Genomic DNA, 21050 nt, shown 5'->3' with positions numbered 1-21050 from the left:
GGAAACACTCCTGGCACCTTTCCTGCTGATGGGTAGTCTCCAGTCAGAGCTGGTAATTGGTAAGTTGACATTTCAATGACTCAATACCAGAAACAGTGGGCAGAGGAATGATTGAGAGCAATGGATAGGAGGGCACTGATAAAACCCTGGGCCCCACACTCTGCAGTAAGTGTAATGCCTCTTGGCAACACTGCAGCCTGAGAACTCTGTGGGTGGAACTGACGCACAGGTGAGACAACCACCTCTGTGCATCGATAAAGGAATGGAATTCTACCTACTGATTTACAAAGCATAAAATCTGCAGTTACCTCCGAATACACCTTAAGACCCCCTGTGTTTCTTTACTGCCACACAGGAACACGTGGTTTCTTGAAAAAGATAAGCAAGGATGTTTTACAAGAAGTGGAAAATGAAAGTTACTTTTTTATAGTTGGCAGCAGTCTTTTCACAAAGAATCAGAGTCATTGTCAAGGCTCAAAACTTCCTGTTACACCCCTAATGGACGCCTTAGAAGCGTGTTGATATCAGAACATGGCCGTAGTTTTTTGTATGCAACAGAGAGGGTTATCAATCTATTAGATGGCCAAACTCCCATGAACCACAGACTTCTTCATAACCCTGTGCATAAAATATCCCGCACTTTTCCGAAAAGAAATAATCCTGCTTTTGCTGGGAGAAGATGCTGCAGTTTGTTTTAGTTTAACAGTTGCCTTGGCTGTGCAGTTACTTGTAGTCAGATGTCTCCATACCGCACTGACTGACAGTGTTGTTATTAAAAATACAATAAAACCAGGTACGAACTGCAGGTAAAGAAGCCCTCTTCATGAAAATGAAATAAAGTAAATGTTTATTTAAAATTCATTACAATAATTCAATTTAGTACTTCATAAAACAACCAGAATATATATCACTTACTTTCATTGCTTTTGTAAGTTAACCTGGACTGGTAACACCAACCTTACAATACATCCTACTTTGCTTCAGTTAGTCTTGGTGGAGCTAATCTGAGAACTGGTTTTTCTGTTGTCAGCCATTCCCTGGTCTATCATTTGCAATTTGCTCTGTCTAAGGCTCAGCTACAAGTGTCGACAGCGTGTTTTTAATGTGGGAAGAGATCTCACCGTATAATAACACACGAGAGCAGCAACTGGGCAGGGACACTCACTATATTATCAAGATTTCTTCCAACCCTTCCCCCCCACCCCCCACCTCTGAATAACTGATCATGGGTCTTTGAAGATCCAGGTCTACATGGCTAAGTTCTGAAACGGGTGGTGTGTTTCTGTCAAGGGTGTGCAAACTGCATCTTTATCTGTGTAACACACACCCAGGTCACCAGTATATGCTGCATTTTCCCACATAGCATTACGTAGTGGAGTTTTTAAAAAAACGCTCAGCTCGAAAATCAAAGTTATGGGCTTCAGAAATTAAGTCTGACCACACTGCCAATAAATCAAATCTCTTGGCTTATGGACAGAACAGTGAAAAGACTGGATGATTAAAGTTAAACATGTAACTGGAGTGCTGAGAACAATCTGAGCACTGGTGAAGTGTGTCACGTCACGCCCACTTTTAAGCTACTCGTCAGGCCCACTTTTAAGCTACTCATCACACCCTGCCCTGACTTTTACACGCCCAGAGCCACACCCATTAAATTTCTGCAGAAATTCTGACACCAGACTGCAGATGCTGGGAACCTGGACCAACACATGCATGATGCTGGAGGAACTCACGGGTTGGGCGGCCTCTGTGGAGGGAAACGAACAGTCAACGTTTTGGGCCAAGATCCTCAAATCCGGACTGGACAAGATCTCATCTCCCCTTCTTCCCAGGATGCTGCCTGACCCAGTGAGTTACTCCAGCTATCTGTGTGTCCGCAAAGATTTGTAACGTTTCAACAGAAAAGCATAGGGAACAAATTTTGTGTTGAGGTTCAGGATACCTCATAGTCTGAACTCCAAAACGTTTAATGCTTAGTAAAACACCAAAAGGCAAAACAGACAGATACTGAAGACAGTCAACTTGCACCTGGGGCAAAGTCAGGTGATTTATTGCCCATCGACAGCACTTACATCAAACTTCACCTCAAGAACTACAAACTAGACACTAAAGGTGATCTTAAAACCCAAAGCAGAAATGGCGTGTAAGTGTATAATTACCTGAGACTTGTACGTGAAGTAGCTACACACAGAAATAAAGCAGAGCAAAGTTAAATTTAGAGGAATTGGAGTACATCAACGTTGTCATAAATTCTAAGCCCCATTTTATTTATAACAAACGTAAGCAGCAAAAACATTATATTTCTTTTCATCAAAACTAAGACTGAGACAAAATTCATTGAACATGTTCCAGAGTGGTGTCTGGATGTGAAGGTCATGCTGTGTTTAGTACTCGGTACTCATTATCATATGTAAATATGAGTGCTTTTAATAGTTTGTACCCAGGATTATTTCAGGCCAAAGTTGTTTCCCCTCTCCTCTCAGTGGAAGTCCACTGCAATATTCAATATCTGAGGGTTTTCCAACAGGTTAGACCAGGGTTTTTTTTAACGCTGTGGACCCCCACGATTCGCTGAGTCCATGAACCCCAGGATGGGAACCTGCGGAGTTAGATGAAAGACTGCCCACTACCATGGCCAACTCAAGTTGAAAGCCTTGCCCTTAATAGTTAACCAGATGCATTCCATGCGCAAATCTACCTATGAAAATAAAAATAGCAGCAACTTCCAATAAACAATTCAAGGAAAATAGAATGTAAAACATTGGCCCCTTTTAGCAGCAGAAAAAAAAACAACAAAAAACTATTCCTTTACCATACGCAATAACAGCAACAAAGTTCAATACAGGCATCAACCTCGAGAACCAGAGTTCACACTGGCTGACTAATTTATGTACCATTTACAGCCATTTTCTTAAAAAATGAGACTCCACTTTTCTTGAAAGCAACAGTCTTTTATGAGAAATGATATTGTTATGAGCACATCAGCAGATAAAACTTACTAAAAGCACTGTGATAAGGAGAAATGGAAAGGGTTTTTCATTTTTTGACTTGTGGAGCCGCCGGGTTGTCCCCAGGAAATAGAGAAGAATTGTTCATTCACACCGTGTGATGCAACTAATATATTAACTGCTTCCCTCTGAAGGTTCTGTACCTTTGGCTTAGAGATTAAGAGAGCCTCACCAGAGAAGATATGGAGATCTTCCATCATTTTCTTGACCTCCTCTCCAGGATTTTTAAAAAAAACTTATGTACATGCCATACAGGACAATGTGCAGGGACTACAGACATGATAAATGCAAGCAGGCTTGTTCCACTAAGGTTGGGTGAGATTAGACCTGGAGCTGTTAGGTTAAGGGTGAAAGGTGAAATACTTAAGGGAAAACATCTTGACCCAAGAGGGTGGTGAGCGTGCGGAACGAGCTGCCAGTGGAAGTAGTGCTTGCGGATTAGATTTCAGCATCTAAGAGAACTTTGGTAACGGGGAGAACATACTTTTTGCTGTCTGCGGAAGAATTCTGTGTCACTACACGGAAATGTTTGCTCTGTCAATCCCCGTCAGTAGGGCAATCCCGTTGGCTGGCGCAAAGGTCCACTCTCAACAGCACGTCCTCAGGAGATGAACCCCCTGCCTGCTGCTTTGTTGACACTGGAAGACTCAATGGATGAAAAGAGCTTCGTGCCTCAACAGTATCAAGGATTAAATCTGCAGTATTTTCAACATGAAGTTCTGAACCATAAAGTAGTTTCAGCTGAAGTGTCTGCTAATTTAGCGCTGTGGGTTAAAGTATAAAGTAAATGTGTACACACGTGTAACGGGAATCTACGATACTGTTTGCAATGTATCACATTGGAAAGAACAGGCTCGTTATCCCTGCTAGTACTGTGCTCCACTGAAGAATCAAATGCCCCTTCAAAGGTTTCACCAGTGGGAGAAACAATGCACTTTAAAATAAAATTAATTTCTTAATGGCGGCCGTAGTACAACACAAGTCAAAAACTATTTAAGGACCAAAACTAACTCCCTGCATAGAGTGCGGGATCAAAAAAAAAAGCAAGTTACTCAACAAGCTGGTTTATCAGATTAAGTTTAGAATTATTAATTCTTTTACAATAAATGAAACAAAACGTCTACTGTCATGTTTAGCACCTGTAAGTTCCCACCTGGTTTATATCGCTAAGTATTATTTCTTTATACAAACCAATTTTCTTACAATCCCATGAGTTGCAATTTGCATCGCAAAATCTCAGCACCCTTCCACCTCAAAAACTAATCCCTGCATATCCCTTGTTCGGAAATTCCTGCAGTACTTTGGAACAGTCAAGCAAGTCTCTGTTACTAGGTAAGAGTAATAATCAATTATTAATGCAGTGCTTGGAAAGTAAAAGCAATGTACACATTATTGCCTGCTTTCATTCACTTATGAAGAAATCTGACGTTCCATGCTCAGTGCAGGAAATATTTCTGGAAAACGGGTGGGGAACGGAACAAGGAAAATCAGTTTCCAGTCAATGCAAAATTCAAAGGAACTGCAAGTGAAAATTACTAAGTCCTGGGCCCAACATTCACACCAGTGTTTAGTGCTACCTATAAACTTCTTCTGAAGCTAGTAAGAAGCACTCAAACTTTATCCATAGAGGCATCTTAAATAAAAGCAGATGGCGAAGAAGGCTTCAATTAAAATCCAAAACGTAAGAGATTCTGCAAATACTGGAAATCCAGAGCAACACGCACAAAATGCTGGAGGAACTCAGCGGGTCAGGCAGCATCTTTGGAGAGGAGTGAACAGTCAATGTTTGAGCAGGGCCTCAGCTTGAGATGTGAACTGTTTATTCCTCTCCATAGAGGCTGCCTGATCTGCTGAGTTCCACCATTGTGTGTGTGTGTGTGTGTGTTACTCTGAATTAAATCCATCTAAGAACAAGTGTATTTTAAAATACCAATCACTGTATAGAGAGCAGGGGCTCCCAACCCGTTGGCCACAGACCCCTTGGTCACTGGTAAGAGGTTCATGGTCTGTAAAACATTGGGAACCCCTGGTCTAGAAGATTAAAAACAAAAACTGCACCCAAGTTCTGATCAGGGGTCAAATATTACAGACTTGTTTTAAAATAGACTCCTGTCCATGACAAAGGTGCGGAAGAGATTCACCAGGAATTTTGCTCTGATGTTGTTTGGAGACTTGATATTTGTTTTAATGGAACCTGTAACCTAATGGTTCTGTTCCTGTCCTCTTATGTTCCCTTAGCATATGAGATCACTCGTTCTGAATCATTAGTAGAGAGGAAACAGCAGATCATGAGAAGACCTTTCATAAAACAGAACTGTAAGGAATTCTTAGGACAGTTGTGGAAAGAGTCAACGGTTTTGTTAAAAATCCAAGGCAACCAGGTTGTGCGGAACAGCCGTACTTGGATATTGATCAGCACTTACAAACAAGTTCAGTTCACAGGCTTTGCAGGACTTCAGGAGTTCTCTTTGTTCTGTTAAATACCAGGGAGAGGTCCACGTCACACACGCAAAATAAAATGCTGGAGGAACCCAGCAGGCCAGGCAGCATCTATGGAAAAGAGTAAACAGTTGACATTTCGGGGCCGAGTCCTGAAGAAGGGTCTCGGCCTGAAATGTCGACTGTTTATTCCTCTCCTTAGACGCTGCCTGACCTGCTGAGTTCCTCCAGCATTCTGTGTGTGTGTCTCTGGATTTCCAGCATCTACAAATTTTCTCCTGTCAGGGATCCATGCTGTGGAACTGAAGGCCCAATTTCTACTCTACCAGTGACATTATCACTGGTTCTTTCTTTCTATGACTTCTGAAAACAAAAACTTTAAAAAAAAACAAAAATTACTTTTTATTTCTAAGTAGCCAAGAAGATTAGGCTTTGTGATGCAGACACAAAGCAAAGCTTTTCTGACAAGCTTGAAGTTAATACTCAGGAGCTCCGGCCTATAAATTAACAATAATCATGATGAAAAGTGAGAAGTTCCTGGAGAAGGAATCCCCTCAATGCAAAACTCAAAAGTTGGGGATGGGGGTGGGTTTCATCTGGGAAGGAACTGACCAATATATTTCAGCACAAGAAAGCAAAAATGACAAGCACCTTAATTGTTCCAGCTATACAATCTTTGGGCACTGCGTTGTGCCCCCCCCAATCCCAATCTCCATGTTGTTTAAATCCAGCTGGTTCATATATCTTCAGAAGCTCCCCTCACAGCCGACTGGTTTGGCGAGTATTATCCACATGGAGAGGTTGGACAAAATTGGGAGCACTGGTGGCTGAGGGGAGACTGGACGGAAGTTTATGAGATGACAGGCGGAATCACTGTCCACCCCCTGACTGTAGTTGTCCAATGCTAGAAGGCACTGGTTTAAGGCGAGAGGGAGATCAGTGGTAAAAGGGAGTGGAACACACTGCCAGGGAATAGAAACAGCAGGAATGTTTTATGGAGGCTTTTAAACCAGTCACGTGGACAGGCAAGAAATGGAGGTTCACAGACCACGTACAGGCAGGGTACAATAGATTGGCACTGTGGTCAGCACAGACATGGTGAGCCCGTGCTGCCCTCTGTTCTAAAGTGGCTGCGGCTTCTGTTTTGAAGACTACCCTGGCTTTGAGTTCTGGACTATACGTGCACCCACACCCTGCTACATCCTGCAATGCCTTACGCTCCTCATTTCCCGCTTTCTTTCCAGTGGGAAGCCACTGGATATACAAGGCCCTGTCCCAACCAAAGAATTCTCTGCAATGTTACCGTGCACAAGTGATGGGTCACTCCTGTCTCGTTCTACTCGGGCAGGCCTGGCGCAGTGGCGACTGCTCACTTCCGCACAGGCTTACAGAAGACGGCCTGTAAGCAACCCAGGACAAGTGCCAGTCTCAATGAAATGAGTGCCAATGCCACCCCACCCCCAACAAGACAGAATCCACTGTAGTCATTACAATAACTGTGCTTATTATAAAGACTACATTGGACTTTCCCCAATGCACTCCAATACAAGGCTTCCTTATAGACAGGAACTTGGGGAAAACCATTAAATATACTGCACAAGCACAAAGCACACATTCTATTATCCGGAAATATCAGTACTCCATTACACCTGTGTATATATAGTTTTTTAAATTGGGGTCATAGCAGTCTGAAAATCTAGTAATTTATATTCCAGGTTACCCCTACAGTTCTTTTCCTTTTGGTTTCCCACTATTTGTTACTGCCTTCTTAAATATTATATACAATTAGAACCTTGTATATCATTGTGCAAAACAACATTGATGTCTACAAATTGGTACATCACAATTTAACAAGCCTTATTTGAGAGGTTTACCATCCCTCCTTCAAACCAAGTAGCAAAACTAATCTATATATTACAGAGTTATATCCTTGTATACCACTGTGCAAAACAGTTGAGGTCTACTAACTGGGACATCTTAACATTAGAATCGCCCACTTACAAGAACACCTCCATTAAGCAAGCTACGAATACTGATTTAAGCACGCAGGGAATCAGATCAAAGGCAGTCATGTGCTCGTTAAATGAATGTCCCTATTAATTGTACTTATAATATTCTTTTTTTTTGCAAGGCTTACATCCTTATTTTTTTAAATTGTAAAGCAAACTTCTGCAAACGTTTGAGGAGATAATCTTTCAGTAGCTCTTGGAAGTTAGCTGAAAGCGAGACGGGCAACATAGTTAACAGGAAGGTTACAGTAAAAGATGAATCGGCTACATCGCTCTTAGGAAGGTGTTGAGGGGGGGTGGGGGGAAAACACGATATTCCAACACACCCATCACACAAAGTGGGTGGCTGGATTCAGTACTAGATTTGCTACCAATCACATTCCAGCTCCCTTCAATAGAAACATCGCACAGTCACAAGATGCAAGTGTTCGTAAGATGATTATCCATGCTACATTTCTGTTTCCACAATCTTCCTTCAAGTCTCGAGTCTTCATCGATGTTTCCGCCCCAATTGAATCAAAGAAAGAGAGAGAATCTTGGTCGCATATATTGACGTACTAAAAAAAAGCTAAGCTGCATTTCTTTTCTGAAATCAAAGCTGCCCAAGGTGGTCACAGGTTGACATCTCTTACGTCTGTCGGAGTGCTGGTGAGGTCTGGCTTGTGCACAGTCTTTGACATGGTTCGGCCTTGCTGCTGTTGAGACTGCTTTAGGCTCTCCGTGAGGGCAGCTTCGATCTGTTCCTGGCAAGCCTTGAGACAGTCCTGGTAGAAACAACAGCAACAAGATTAACAAACGCAAGCAAAGTCCGAGGATGCCGGAAATCCAGAACAACGCCCACAAAACTCAGCTCAGGCAACATCTACAGAAATGAACAAATGTTTCAGCCCGAGACCCTCCTTCAGCACTGGAGGGGCGGGGGAGACACCGGAATAGAAAGGTTGGGGCAAGGGGGAAGGTGAGAGGTGAAGCCACGTGGGTGAGAAAGGGCTGGGGAGGAGGGGAAAGCGAACCAGAGGAGAAAGGGAAGGCAGGGGCTCAGGGACAGGTGATAGGTAAGAGGCCAGAGTGGGGGATAGAAGAAGGAGAGAGGAAGGGAAAATCAATATTCATGCCATCAGGACGGACGGGGGGCTACCTAAGTGAATATAAGTTGCTGCTCCTCCACCCTGAGGGTGGCCTCATCGTTGTACAAGAGGGGGCCGTGGACTGACATGGCAGAACGGGAACGGAAATTCAAATGTTTGCACACCAGGAGGTTCCGCTTGTGGCGGGTGGAGCGGAGGTGCTCGACGAAGTGGTCTCCCGATTTACGAGGGGTCTCACCAATGCAGAGGAGGTTTCATCGGGAGCACTGGACACAATATGGACGACCCCCAGCAGATTGGCAGGTGAAGTGTTGCCTCACCTGGAAGGACTGTTTCGGGAGGAGGTGAATGGGCAGGTGTAGCGTTTAGGTCGCTTGCAGGGTTAAGTGCCGGGAGGGACGGATGGATAAGGGAATCACGGAGGGAGCGATCCCTGCGGAGAGTAGAGAGATGGTGGGCGGGGAGAAGATAGATATGATTGGTGGTAGGACCCCTCTGTGGGTGGCTGGACGTTGCAGAGAATGATGGAGGCTCGTGGGGTGGTGGGTAAGGAGAAGAGGAACTCTGGTATTGTTAAGGTGGCAGGAAGATGGGGTGCACGCGGCTGTTTGGGAAATGGAGGAGATGGGGGCGAGGGTAGCAGCAGCGGTTGGGGGGGGGGACCCTGTTCTGTGAAGCAGCAAGTCACCTCTGACCTCCTGGAAAGGAAAACCTCATTGGGGGAACAGGTGCAACGGAGACAGTCGTGGAAATAGATGAGGTCGCGTACAGATAAATGCAATGGGGGTGGGAGAGAAAAATAAAACTCCCACAAAATGCTTAAGTAACTCAGCCTGTCAGGCAGCATCAGAGGGAAATCAACACTTGCCAGTTTGGACTGGAAAGAAAGAAGGGAGATAGCCGGTTTCCAAAGCTTGAGGGGGGGGGGAACAGCAAGTGATGTGTGGATCCAGGTAAGCGGGGAGGGAAGAAGTGGGAATTATAGAAACATAGAAACATAGAAAATAGGTGCAGGAGTAGGCCATTCGGCCCTTCGAGCCTGCACCGCCATTTATTATGATCATGGCTGATCATCCAACTCAGAACCCAGCCTTCCCTCCATACCCCCTGACCCCTGTAGCCGCAAGGGCCATATCTAACTTCCTTTTAAACATAGCTAATGAACTGGCCTCAACAGTTTGCTGTGGCAGAGAATTCCACAGATTCACCACTCTCTGTGTGAAGAAGTTTTTCCTAATCTCGGTCCTAAAAGGCTTCCCCTCTATCCTCAAACTGTGACCCCTCGTTCTGGACCTCCCCAACATCGGGAACAATCTTCCCGCATCTAGCCTGTCCAATCCCTTTAGGATCTTATACGTTTCAATCAGATCCCCCCTCAATCTTCTAAATTCCAACGAGTACAAGCCCAGTTCATCCAGTCTTTCTTCATATGAAAGACCTGCCATCCCAGGAATCAATCTGGTGAACCTTCTTTGTACTCCCTCTATGGCAAAGATGTCTTTCCTCAGATTAGGGGACCAAAACTGCACACAATACTCCAGGTGTGGTCTCACCAAGGCCTTGTACAACTGCAGTAGTACCTCCCTGCTCCTGTACTCGAATCCTCTCGCTATAAATGCCAGCATACCGTTCGCCTTTTTCACCGCCTGCTGTACCTGCACGCCCACTTTCAATGACTGGTGTATAATGACACCCAGGTCTCGTTGCACCTCCCCTTTTCCTAATCGGCCACCGTTCAGATAATAATCTGTTTTCCTATTTTTGCCACCAAAGTGGATAACTTCACATTTATCCACATTAAATTGCATCTGCCATGAGTTTGCCCACTCACCCAACCTATCCAAGTCACCCTGCATCCTCTTAGCACCCTCCTCACTGCTAACACTGCCACCCAGCTTCGTGTCATCCGCAAACTTGGAGATGCTGCATTTAATTCCCTCATCCAAGTCATTAATATATATTGTAAACAACTGGGGTCCCAGCACTGAGCCTTGCGGTACCCCACTATGTCAGAAGCTAGCAGGTGATAGGTGGAAGTGACAAAGGGCTGAAGGAGAAATAACCCCCATTTACCCATCACCTCCATCTGGTTCCCTTCCCCACCTCCTTTATTCCATGGTCCACTGTCCTCTCCTATCAGATTCCATCTTCTCCAGTCCTGTCACCTCCACCTATCACCTGCAAGGTTATTACATCATTTCCACATATGGATACACCAATCAACCGCCTGCTTTCACGTCATCCTTTCCCTTCACCATTTTGCGCCAGTTATCTCCCTTCTGTCTTTTCTGTCCCAATGAAGCGACTCGACCCTAAACGCTGAGCGTCTTATTTCTGTATGTGGATGCTGTATGGCCCACTGAATTCCTCTAGCGCAGGGGTTCCCAAGCTGAAGTTAATGGTTTGGTCAATGGCATAAAAAAGATTGGTAACCCCTGCTCTAGCATTTTGCATGTTGGTCAAATTCTCAAGCATTGACCCTATCTGTTACAAGGGTTTGGTCATGGACTGAAGGTAGAAGGCGATTCCTGAAGAAGGTGGCATCAATCGTTAAGAGCCGTCACCATTCAAAGCACGCCCCCTTCTCACTGCTACCATCAGGGAGGAGAGACAGGAGCCCGAAGACACACAGTCAACGTTTTAACAACAGCTTTGTCTCCACTGCAATCAGATTTCAGAATGATCCATGAACCCTATCTCGCTGTTTCTCTTTCACTATTTACTTATTTTGTGTTATTACTTACAATAATTTTTAATGCCTTGCACTGTACTGCTGCTGCAAAGTAACAAATTTCACGCCATGTGTCAGTGGTAACAAACCTGGTATGAATTTTCAGAGTGGTGATAACCAGAAGACCAAAAGACAGAGGAACAGAATCAGGCCACTCGGCCCATCCAGTGTGCTGCCAGTCATTCGAGCTGGTGGCCTGGCCATTTCTACCCATCGAATCTGTGCTGGCAATCCTATCAGACTGCCCCGTAATCCATTCCTCCCCCATTCAGAGGTGAACTGGATGGTTAACAGTGGGGAAATATTGACACATCCCTCCCCACCTCTCTGGTTTTAACCACTCTCTCTCTCCCCTGTGCTCCCAGGACTGACCAGGGTCACTGGCCACACCCCCCCCCAAAAAAGCACTGACTGTTTTACTCTCTCCACAGATGCTGCCTGACCTGCGCTTTCCGGTCCCTGTTTTAGGTTCCCTCCCCTCTCCCCCTGCAGCTCGGCACGGTAGTACGGCAGTAGGCGCAAGGCTTCCTTCGCAGCGCCAGCAATCCGGGGTTCCATTCCCGCCGCTACCCATACACGTTCATCCCACGTTCCAAAGATGCGCAGGTCTGTAAGCTGTGGACATGTTACGCTGGTGCCAGAAGCACAGTGACACGTGCCGGCTGCCCCCAGTACAATCATTGCACCGTGTTGGTCATTAATACACACCACGCATTTCACAACCTGATGGCATAAACATTGACTTCTCAAACTTCCGCTAATGCCCCACCTCCCCTCGTACCCCATCTGTTATTTATTTATATACACACATTCTTTCTCTCTCTCTCCTTTTTCTCCCTCTGTCCCTCTCACTATACCCCTTGCCCATCCTCTGGGCTTCCCCACTCCCCCTTTTCTGATCCTCTCATATCCCTTTTGCCAATCACCTGTCCAGCTCTTGGCTCCATCCCTCCCCCTCCTGTCTTCTCCTATCATTTCGGATCTCCCCCTCCCTCTCCCACTTTCAAATCTCTTACTAGCTCTTCCTTCAGTTAGTCCTGACGAAGGGTCTCGGCTCTCGGCCCGAAACGTCGACTGTACCTCTTCCTAGAGATGCTGCCTGGCCTGCTGCATTCACCAGCAACTTTTATGTGTGTTGCACACATTTCATTGTCTGTTCCAATGTAGGTGTGACAATTAAAGTTCATTTTTTTAAAAATTTAAGACACAAGAAATTCTGCAGATGCTGGAAATTCGGAGCTACACACACACACAAAATGCTGGAGGAACTCAGCAGTCAGGCAGCTTCTGTGGAGAGGAATAAACAGTCGACGTTTCAGGCTGAGACCCTTCTTCGGGTCTGGAAAAGAAGGGGGGAGACGTCACAATAACAATGTGGGGGTGGGGGGGGGAGAGAGGGGAAGGATAGCTGGAAGGTGATGGGAGGCCAGGTGGGTGGGGAAGATAAAAGGCCAGAGAGGAAGTAATCTGATAGAAGAGAAGAGTGGACGAGAGGAGGAAGGGAAGTGCGGTGGGGGGGGGGGGGGAAACGACCCGCTTTGATAGTCAACTACTTGGCCATTATCTTAAAGTGCAGCCGGTCCCTGCTTCACAAGAGGAAACGTTTTATCAGCTGTAAGTTGTGTTGAAATACCTTGACAGGGGACGCACGGGACGCTGAACAAACGCACAATCCCTCTTTTACTGCACAAAGGTGCTGCTGGTCTCTCCAGGCACAGCCCCACATGGGAGCGGTGCTTGGCTGAGACACCGAACAAGCGAAAACTTCCTTTTCCTTCCTACTTAAGACAGTTTATACACAAGGACTAGACGGGCCGAAGGCCCATTTTCTGTGCCGTAGTGCTCTACGACCCCTGCTGTCTCTCGTTGATCAATGACTAATTTTATTTGCCATGTACGTTGACATGTTTTAGGAATTTGCTGTGGTGTGTTGGTCCAGGTGTAACATGCAACAAAATAAAACACATCTAACAATTATAAAGAATTATACAAAAGATATAAAGTTGGAGGTCAAAATACCGATTTGGAATAAAATGTGCATAAACACCAGCGCATATTTACAATGTAAACTGTATTATACCAAGTACTGAAGAAAGGTCTTGGCCCGAAACATGGACCATTTATTCACTTCCATAGATGCTGTCTGACCTGCCGAGTTCCTCCAGTATTTTGTGTGTGATGCTTTAAACCATTTTTTTCAATAAAGTGTTTACAGTGCGGTGACAGGGGTAATGGGGAAGGGGTGAGAGACTAACTGGAATGGTTGATCAGATTAATCGCCCCGGATTTTGGTGGGGGGAGGGGAAAGAAGAGGAGAAACTTTTAAGATGGCGTGGTTTTTGTTTTAATAACCTAAAAAGACAGCACGTCCTTTCGAGAAAGGAGCTCTTGGAAGAGAGAGTTTACAGGGTGGGTGGTGTCTGCAAAGACTTTTCCTGCCTGCTTCTTTGTCTTGGACACATCCAAGTTCAGTGGTGACGGGATGCAAGGGTGCCACTCAAACACAGGTCTGTAACTGCACAAAGGGGGCGTTCCTCTCTCTAGGCACAACCCCAATGACCCCACGTAAAGATGGTCCTCAACGGAGAGCTGAAACTCCTTTCCCTTTCCTATCCAGAGAGTGAAGGTGCTCGGCTGTACACGTCTCAGTCGGGTCTCCTTGTGCTGCTGCAAGAAAGCCTCATCTTGAAGAAAATCTCTTGATGTTTTGCTGGGTGTTTAAAAAAAAATAATTCTCAGTTCACCGACGACGAAGACACATTCCCAGAAAAGATGACTAAGCTAACCGAATTTCCCCAGCGTCGGTTCACAGCTCTCCCTTCGAATCACTGCATTTGTACATCACCACGCAGAACATTACAAGTGAGTGGGCGGCTGAAATGGTCACTGAACCATGTTAATCTTTCGAGTTAACTCATCTCCTTTGTACATGTAATTCACCTCATGGAACTGAACTGTACCAGCTTTCTCACATCCTGACAATCAAAGCTTGCAGAACAATTAAGCTACAATTCCACTACAATACTGAGCTACTCTTTTCACCGCAGGTCTAGATTCTCTTCTCCTCACCTCCCTTTGGTTCCCCCCCAACTTCCCTTTCTGCAATGGTCCACCTTCCTCTCCTATCAGATTCCTCATTCTTCAGCCCTGTACCTCTTCCACCTATCACCTAGTACCCCTACACCTCCCCCATACCTTCTCCCCCTCCCCCCGCCCCCATTTCCAGTCCCGGTGAGGCCAGGGGCCTGCGTGGAGCTGCGCTCAACCTCTCCTATCCACGTACCTTTTCAACCTGATTGCACCTGGCCCTGCCCCTCCTGTCAGCAGCTCCTTTCAGATACCCGCCAACCGCTGTATGGATGAAGTTGCCCCTGGGGTCTTCTAAGTCTTTCCCTTCTCACCTTAACCCAGTGATCTTTAGTTTGGAACTCCCCTACAATAGGCAACAGGTGGCGGGGTGGAGATAGGTTTCTACCGAAGGTGGTGTCAGGCACTCCTTCCCTCCGCTAGCCTGTAGGTCACCCTTGGGCGAGGTGTGGTACCCACTTGGCCGCCCTGATCAGGTGACGGATGGACATATGAGCAGCCAGTGCATATCACAAGTCCTGGTTATGTGACCACTGATGATGCCAGGCAACCTCTGAAGAGTATTGATAATGGCTGGGGTCACCCGTCTTGCTAAGAGTCGTTCAATTCTTGTTTGGGGGATTTTCACCCATTCTTCCTTGCAAAAGGCTTCTAGTTCTGTGAGGTTCTTGGGCCATCTTGCATGCACTGCTCTTTTGAGGTCTATGCACAGATTCTCGATGATGTTTAGGTCAGGGGAATGTGACTCTTGAGGTAGTCCACTGCGGATTTTGAGGTGTGTTTAGGATTATCCTGTTGTAGAAGCCATCCTCTTTTCATCTTCCGTTTTTTTAATAGACGGTGTGATGTTTGCTTCCAGAATTTGCTGGTATTTAATTGAATTCACTCTTCCCTCTACCAGTAAATGTTCCCAGTGCCACTGGCTGCAACACAAGCCCAAAGCATGATCGATCCACCCTCGTGCTTAACAGTTGGAGAGGGGTTCTTTTCATGAAATTCTACACCCATTTTTCTCCAAATATACCTTTGCTCACTGTGGCCAAAAAATTCTATTTTAACTTCATCAGTCCACAGGACTTGTTTCCAAAATACATCAGGCTTGTTTAGACGTTCCTTTGAACCTTTTGATTAGAACTTCTTGGAAATAAAAAAAAGTTTTCTTGCTTAAAATATTAATGAAATGTGTCATCTTTAACTTTATACCTTTTGGAAATCAGTTCATATTTTACTTGCTTAGGTATTCACAGTAACAGAAACTTTGACCAGGGGTGCCCAAACTTTTGCATGCCACTGTATACACTTCATGACTTTTTAAACCCTTTGCAAGGTCACCCCTTCTTTGTTCCAGGGGAAGCAGTTACAGTCTACCCAGCATCTCCATACAACACAAGCCTTCCAGTCCAGGGAACATCCGCGAGTCATTTTTGTATCTCTTCCTTGTGACTAAAATCCCACCCATCACAAAAATCACAGCTGCACGTCCTTCCTTAAAACCTGTGGAAAGGGTCCTTCCAATCCAGAGTTCCCATCTCCACCTTGGACAAGTAAGCCCATTACAAATGGCTCCCGCACTCACTTGCCAAGCAGATTTCAGCTTCAAGCCCAGCACAAAGATCTAGCTGACACCCCTACCGCGGGACTTGCAGAGCTTGTGAAACCGAACCCACACTGACCTTCCTGCGCGGCGCGCGCACACACACACAAAATGCTGGAGGAACCCAGCAGGTCGGGCGGCACCTACGACACAGACAACCAGCTGGCGAGATCCTCAATCGGGACCAACCTCCCTGCGTCGATTTGCAAGCCTGACCTCCGCGCTGCCTGACGTTTTCCCGACGCCGCGTGCACTTCCAGTTTCCTACCACATCCCAGAGACGTGCCGCGTGGTGGGTTACTTTGTCGTGGTAAATTGCCCCCAGTTGTGGACATGTGTCAGAATCTGGTGAGAGCTGATGAGAACGTGGGGGGGGGGTAAGAGAGGAGGGGACTGTGTTGCGTAGAACAATTAGTGGGAAACAGGGGTTACCCTGCGAGCCAGCCTAGACTCAAATGGGCTAAATGGCCTTTCCAGTTTCTGGAGGAAGAACGCACCAGTAAACTTCAGCCCGGCTGTCAAATCCGTAGGAACTCGTGTTCAGTTCCGGTCACCTCATTATAGGAAGAATATGCAATCTTTGGAGAGGGTGCAGAGGAGATTTACCAGGACGGAAATTGATTAGAGAGCATATCTTAGGTTGAGCAAGCTAGGGCTTTTCTCTTTGAGAGAGAGAGTACACGATAAGAGGCACAGACAGACTACCAGCAACACTTTCTCAGTGCGGAAATGGCTAATACAAGGAGCTCTGATTTTAAGAAGACTGGAGGAAAGTATTGGATGTCAGAGGCAAGTTTTTTTTAAATTAGAGAGTGGTGGTTGCATGGAATGTACCCCAGTAGAGGCTGATACACCACAGCACTGTACCAGCCCCTCGGTCTCATGGACCTCATGAACCATAGAAGACTGCCAGGCCTTTCTTCTGCGCAGATACTGCTGCTGCCCAGGTTGGGACCCGGCTGGGTTTGAACTCAGGACGATCTGCCTTGAAGTCCGGTGCTGATACCACTATACCACCATCCAGCCGTAGTCAGCACAATATCGACCCTTTAATCTACTCTAAGATCAATCTATTCCTTCCTTCCCACATAGGCCCCAATTTTCCTATCACCCACGTGCCTGTCAAAGATGATACATAAATAGAGAGCTGATGATACATTAGGGACAATTAAAAGCATTTCACACCCTTTGCTTCTTTGGAACTTGATATAATGAATCAATAATTCCTTCAATTTAAAACAATATAAATAAACCAGTTCTAACATCTGCAGACAAATCATCGCTAACTCCACATTGCCAACACTGCATTAGAAATCGGAAAAGGAAACGTGATGGTGTACGATCATGAAGTATATCTAATACGCCAACAAGGTAGAGCCTTTCGAGCGCAGGTCAAATTCCTTTGCGCGCTAGTAGCATAAGATGTCTGCGCACGCACAAGCACACAGCTCAGAAGGAACGTTGGTTACATTAATTTTGGAGTAGGTTAAAAGGTTGGCAAAAGTGCTATACTGTTATATAAACTGTTACAGCTCTCAATACCAACAATGCAAAGAAAACAGCAAACTCCTTTGTAGAAAGCACAACTTTCCGATTGAACACCTTCCCAACAGGAGGTGTGTGTTTGGCTGACTGCAGTTTTGGGCACCACACAGGGACAAGCGCGATAATTAGCACGCTGCAAAATTAAATGAAGGATTATTTTAATTAAAATGATCCCTTAAATTTCATGCAAGCAGGAAAGTTGGGCAAGACAAGAACTAGAGGTCAGAGGTTAAGGGTGAAAGATGAAATAATTAAGGGGAAACTGAGGAGGTGCTTCTTTAGTTAAAGGGTGGTGAGAAAATGGAACAAGCTGCCAGACGACATGGAGGATGCAGGTTCAATTTCAATATTTAAGAGAAGTTTGGAAAGGTACATGGATGGGAGGGGTATGGAGAGTGCAGGGCCTGTTTCTGACTGTAGTGTTCTTTGACTCGATAAGGAACTTTTGAGTGGCATAGTGAGTGCTCCCTACAACTTCAGTCTCCCTTGGAGAATTTCCTGTGACCTTGTTCAAGTGCAGTGACAGGAAAAGTAGACTGGGCCGCAGCAAGAGCATGGCGAGTTCAAAACCTGGGGAATTTAAATTCAAACCATTAAATAAATCTGCGATTTAAAAAAAGACAGCAACCATAATACAGAAACTACTGAAATGAGGCACAGACGCATCTAGTTTACAAATACAGAAACACTCAAGAACTTAGCCAGACATGCAGCAGCTATGGAAAGAGAAACCAGTTGATGTTTCAGGTCGGGGACCCTTGCTCAGAACTGGTGAATGAATGACCGTCAGTGAAGGAAGCCGGCTATATTTGGTCTGGTCTGGTCTATATGCAATGCAAGAACCATCATTAGGGTTAACTCCTGACACCCACTGTTGCTCAGGACCATTAATGTTGGAGATACAAGAGCCAGGAGGCACTTGAACCTGGAGCAACAAACTACACAGTGGGTCAGGCAGCATCCGTGGTGAGAAATAGGCTGACATATTGGATCAAGATCCCTTTATCTGGGGACCAGCAACATCCATGTCCTGGGAGCGGGGGGGGGGGGGGGGGAAGAGATGTAGTTTAGCAACTTCATAAACACAATAGATTCTGCGATTGGAAGACCAAAGTAGCATACACAAAATACAGGAGGAACTCAGCAGGTCAGGCTGTAGCTAGCGAGGGGAATAAACAGTCTACTTTTGGGCCGAGACCCTTTATCAGGACTGAAAGTGAAGGGTGAAGAAGCTAGAAAAAGGCAGAAACAACCTTCTTATTGTTGTTATCATTATTATTCTTTTGTCACAGCCAGTCAAAAAACCTCCATACTCTGACTTATTCTGCACAGGTCAGATCTGGAATTGCTTATTTCCTGATGATGCCGCTGACCTGAATTTTCCAACTGGTTTGCCAGAAGTTCTCGGACTAAGCGTCAGCCTCCAGCTCTGTGGGAGAGGCGGGGACAACTCGTCCTACCCTGGGATGGGAATCAAATCGCACTCCCAACAGTTGTCGGTACATCCAACAGCAAGAGATTCTGCGGGTGCTGGAAATCCAGAACAGCACACTCACGCAGAATGCTGGAGAACCTCAGCGGGGTCAGGCACCATCTACTGAAAGGAGAAAAGAGTTGACCTTTCAGGCCGAGACTCTCATCAGGACTGGAAAGGAAGAGGAAACCAGAATGAGAAGGTGGGAGAGAGAGAGAGAGAGAGCGTGTGTGTGTGTGTGGTGGCGGTGGAAGCTTGGCAGGTGATAGGTGAGATCAGGTGAGTGGAAAGGAAGGTGAGTGGGTGAGTCGCTAGAACCACAAACTTCCTGACATATAGAATCATAGAAAAGTAGAGCACAGAAACAGGCCCTTCGGCCCATCTAGTATGTGCCAGACCATTTAAACTGCCTATTCCCATCAACCTGCACAGGGACCATAGCCTACCATACTCCTATCATCTATGTTCTCTTCAAACGTTTCCAACCTGGGATGACTCATCTTTTAAGTACTTATACGTCACCCTATACAACGAGATTTGTTTTCTTGTGGACGTGCACAGTCAATCTAAGAAAGGCAACACGGCTGTGGACCCGAGCCTTTTTGCAATGCAGTAGTACCACAATACAATTGTGACGCTGAAGCCTTTCGTGGAAAGCTGCTCTGGGAGGAGACTGGGGCCGAGAGGAAAATTGGATCAGCCATGATGAAGTGGCGGAGCAAACTCGATGGGCCAAATGGCCTAATTCTGCTCCTGTATCTTATGGTCTTATTTGGTAGATTAGGGACATGGCATGAGGGGAAAAAAGTGAAAGCAGAATTAAAGAACGTTGCCAGTATATTTTTAGGCTGGAGTACTACACTATCACATAATGCGACAATCAAGAGGCTTTACCTCATTGGTAAGACAACTTAAAAGAGAAGGCTATCTATTCTTACCAGGAATTTGAAATAAATGGTTCAAGGTTCAAACTGCACGGCAGAGGAAGTGGTAAACTCAAAATAGAACCTCCACTACGTCATTACTAAGAATTCTCACCTCCTGCACGGTGGAAATACAAGTGACAGCACCTATCCAGCTGAAATGTTATACAATCGAACCAATTCACTACTTCAAGCCAACACCTAAACTGAAACTCCTTGCTACTGGCATTAAAGGGCCAGCTTCATCAAGCCCCTCACTACTTTACGAGAGCACACTTCATCTCTTAACTGAACCTGCCCCATTTATCAATGGGGGCAGTGACACAGAGGATACTGTTTCAGTCAGCACTGTTGAAGTCTGTTGTCATTTAACGATATACATGTATACTGTCAAATGAGACGTTTCTCCGAACCAGGGTATAAAGCACTGTAGTACACAGAATACACATAACTTATGAAAGTAAGGATGAAATCTACAGATGGATTACACAAATAAAGTGCATAAATTAACTATTGTAAGATACAGATAGATTAACTGGTGACGCTTCGAATACAAAGAGAGGGAGTTCAGAAGCCTAAAGGCCTGAGGGAAGCAACTGTTTCCCATCCTACTTCTGACGAAGGGTCTCGGCCCGAAGTGTTGACTGTGCCTCTTCCTATAGATGCTGCCTGGCCCGCTGCGTTCACCAGCAACTTTTTTTTATGCGTGTTGCTTGAATTTCCAGCATCTGCAGATTTCCTCGTGTTTGCTTCCCATCCTGACCATTCTTGTCTTTATGCATGAGTCTCTTGCCTGATGGTGGAAGGTCAGAGGACGCTGAATGGATGGATTCTCGATAATATCAAGGGTCCTGCGTGCGCAGCGCTCCTGATAAATGTCCCCGAGACCCCTACGATCCTCTCAGCCATTCTCACAGTCCTGTCGAGGGACCACCAGCCCAATGCTCGACTGCTATCATTCCAGATGGAGATGCAACTTGTCAGGACAGTCTCGGTGGTGCTCCTATAAAACGCAGTAAAGATCCACCACAGGAAATTTACCTTGGTGTGAAAAAAAACTTAATAACTGAAATGGTGTTGCGGGGGGGGGGGAGTGAAGAAAGGAACTCTCAACAGAGAACATATTCACACCCTCAAGATCTGTGTTCAGTA

At 45.7% G+C, this 21050-nt stretch overlaps 1 protein-coding gene across 1 annotated transcript in view; it reads right to left on the bottom strand.

Annotated features, from left to right (window-relative positions):
- Positions 1-1588: 1588 nt before the first annotated feature.
- Positions 1589-21050, bottom strand: part of LOC134355403 (G1/S-specific cyclin-D2-like) — a 46663-nt gene continuing 27201 nt past the window's right edge. Inside the window, exon 5 of the mRNA XM_063065227.1 lies at positions 1589-8220. Coding sequence (XP_062921297.1) covers positions 8068-8220 — 153 coding nt within the window. The 3' untranslated portion in view covers positions 1589-8067. The remainder of the gene's footprint in view (positions 8221-21050) is intronic.

Source organism: Mobula hypostoma, chromosome 13 (genome assembly GCF_963921235.1).
Source record: "Mobula hypostoma chromosome 13, sMobHyp1.1, whole genome shotgun sequence".
NCBI classification, from domain to species: domain Eukaryota; kingdom Metazoa; phylum Chordata; class Chondrichthyes; order Myliobatiformes; family Myliobatidae; genus Mobula; species Mobula hypostoma.
Note: the sequence above shows the minus strand (reverse complement) of the source record. Positions and strands in the feature narration are given on the sequence as shown.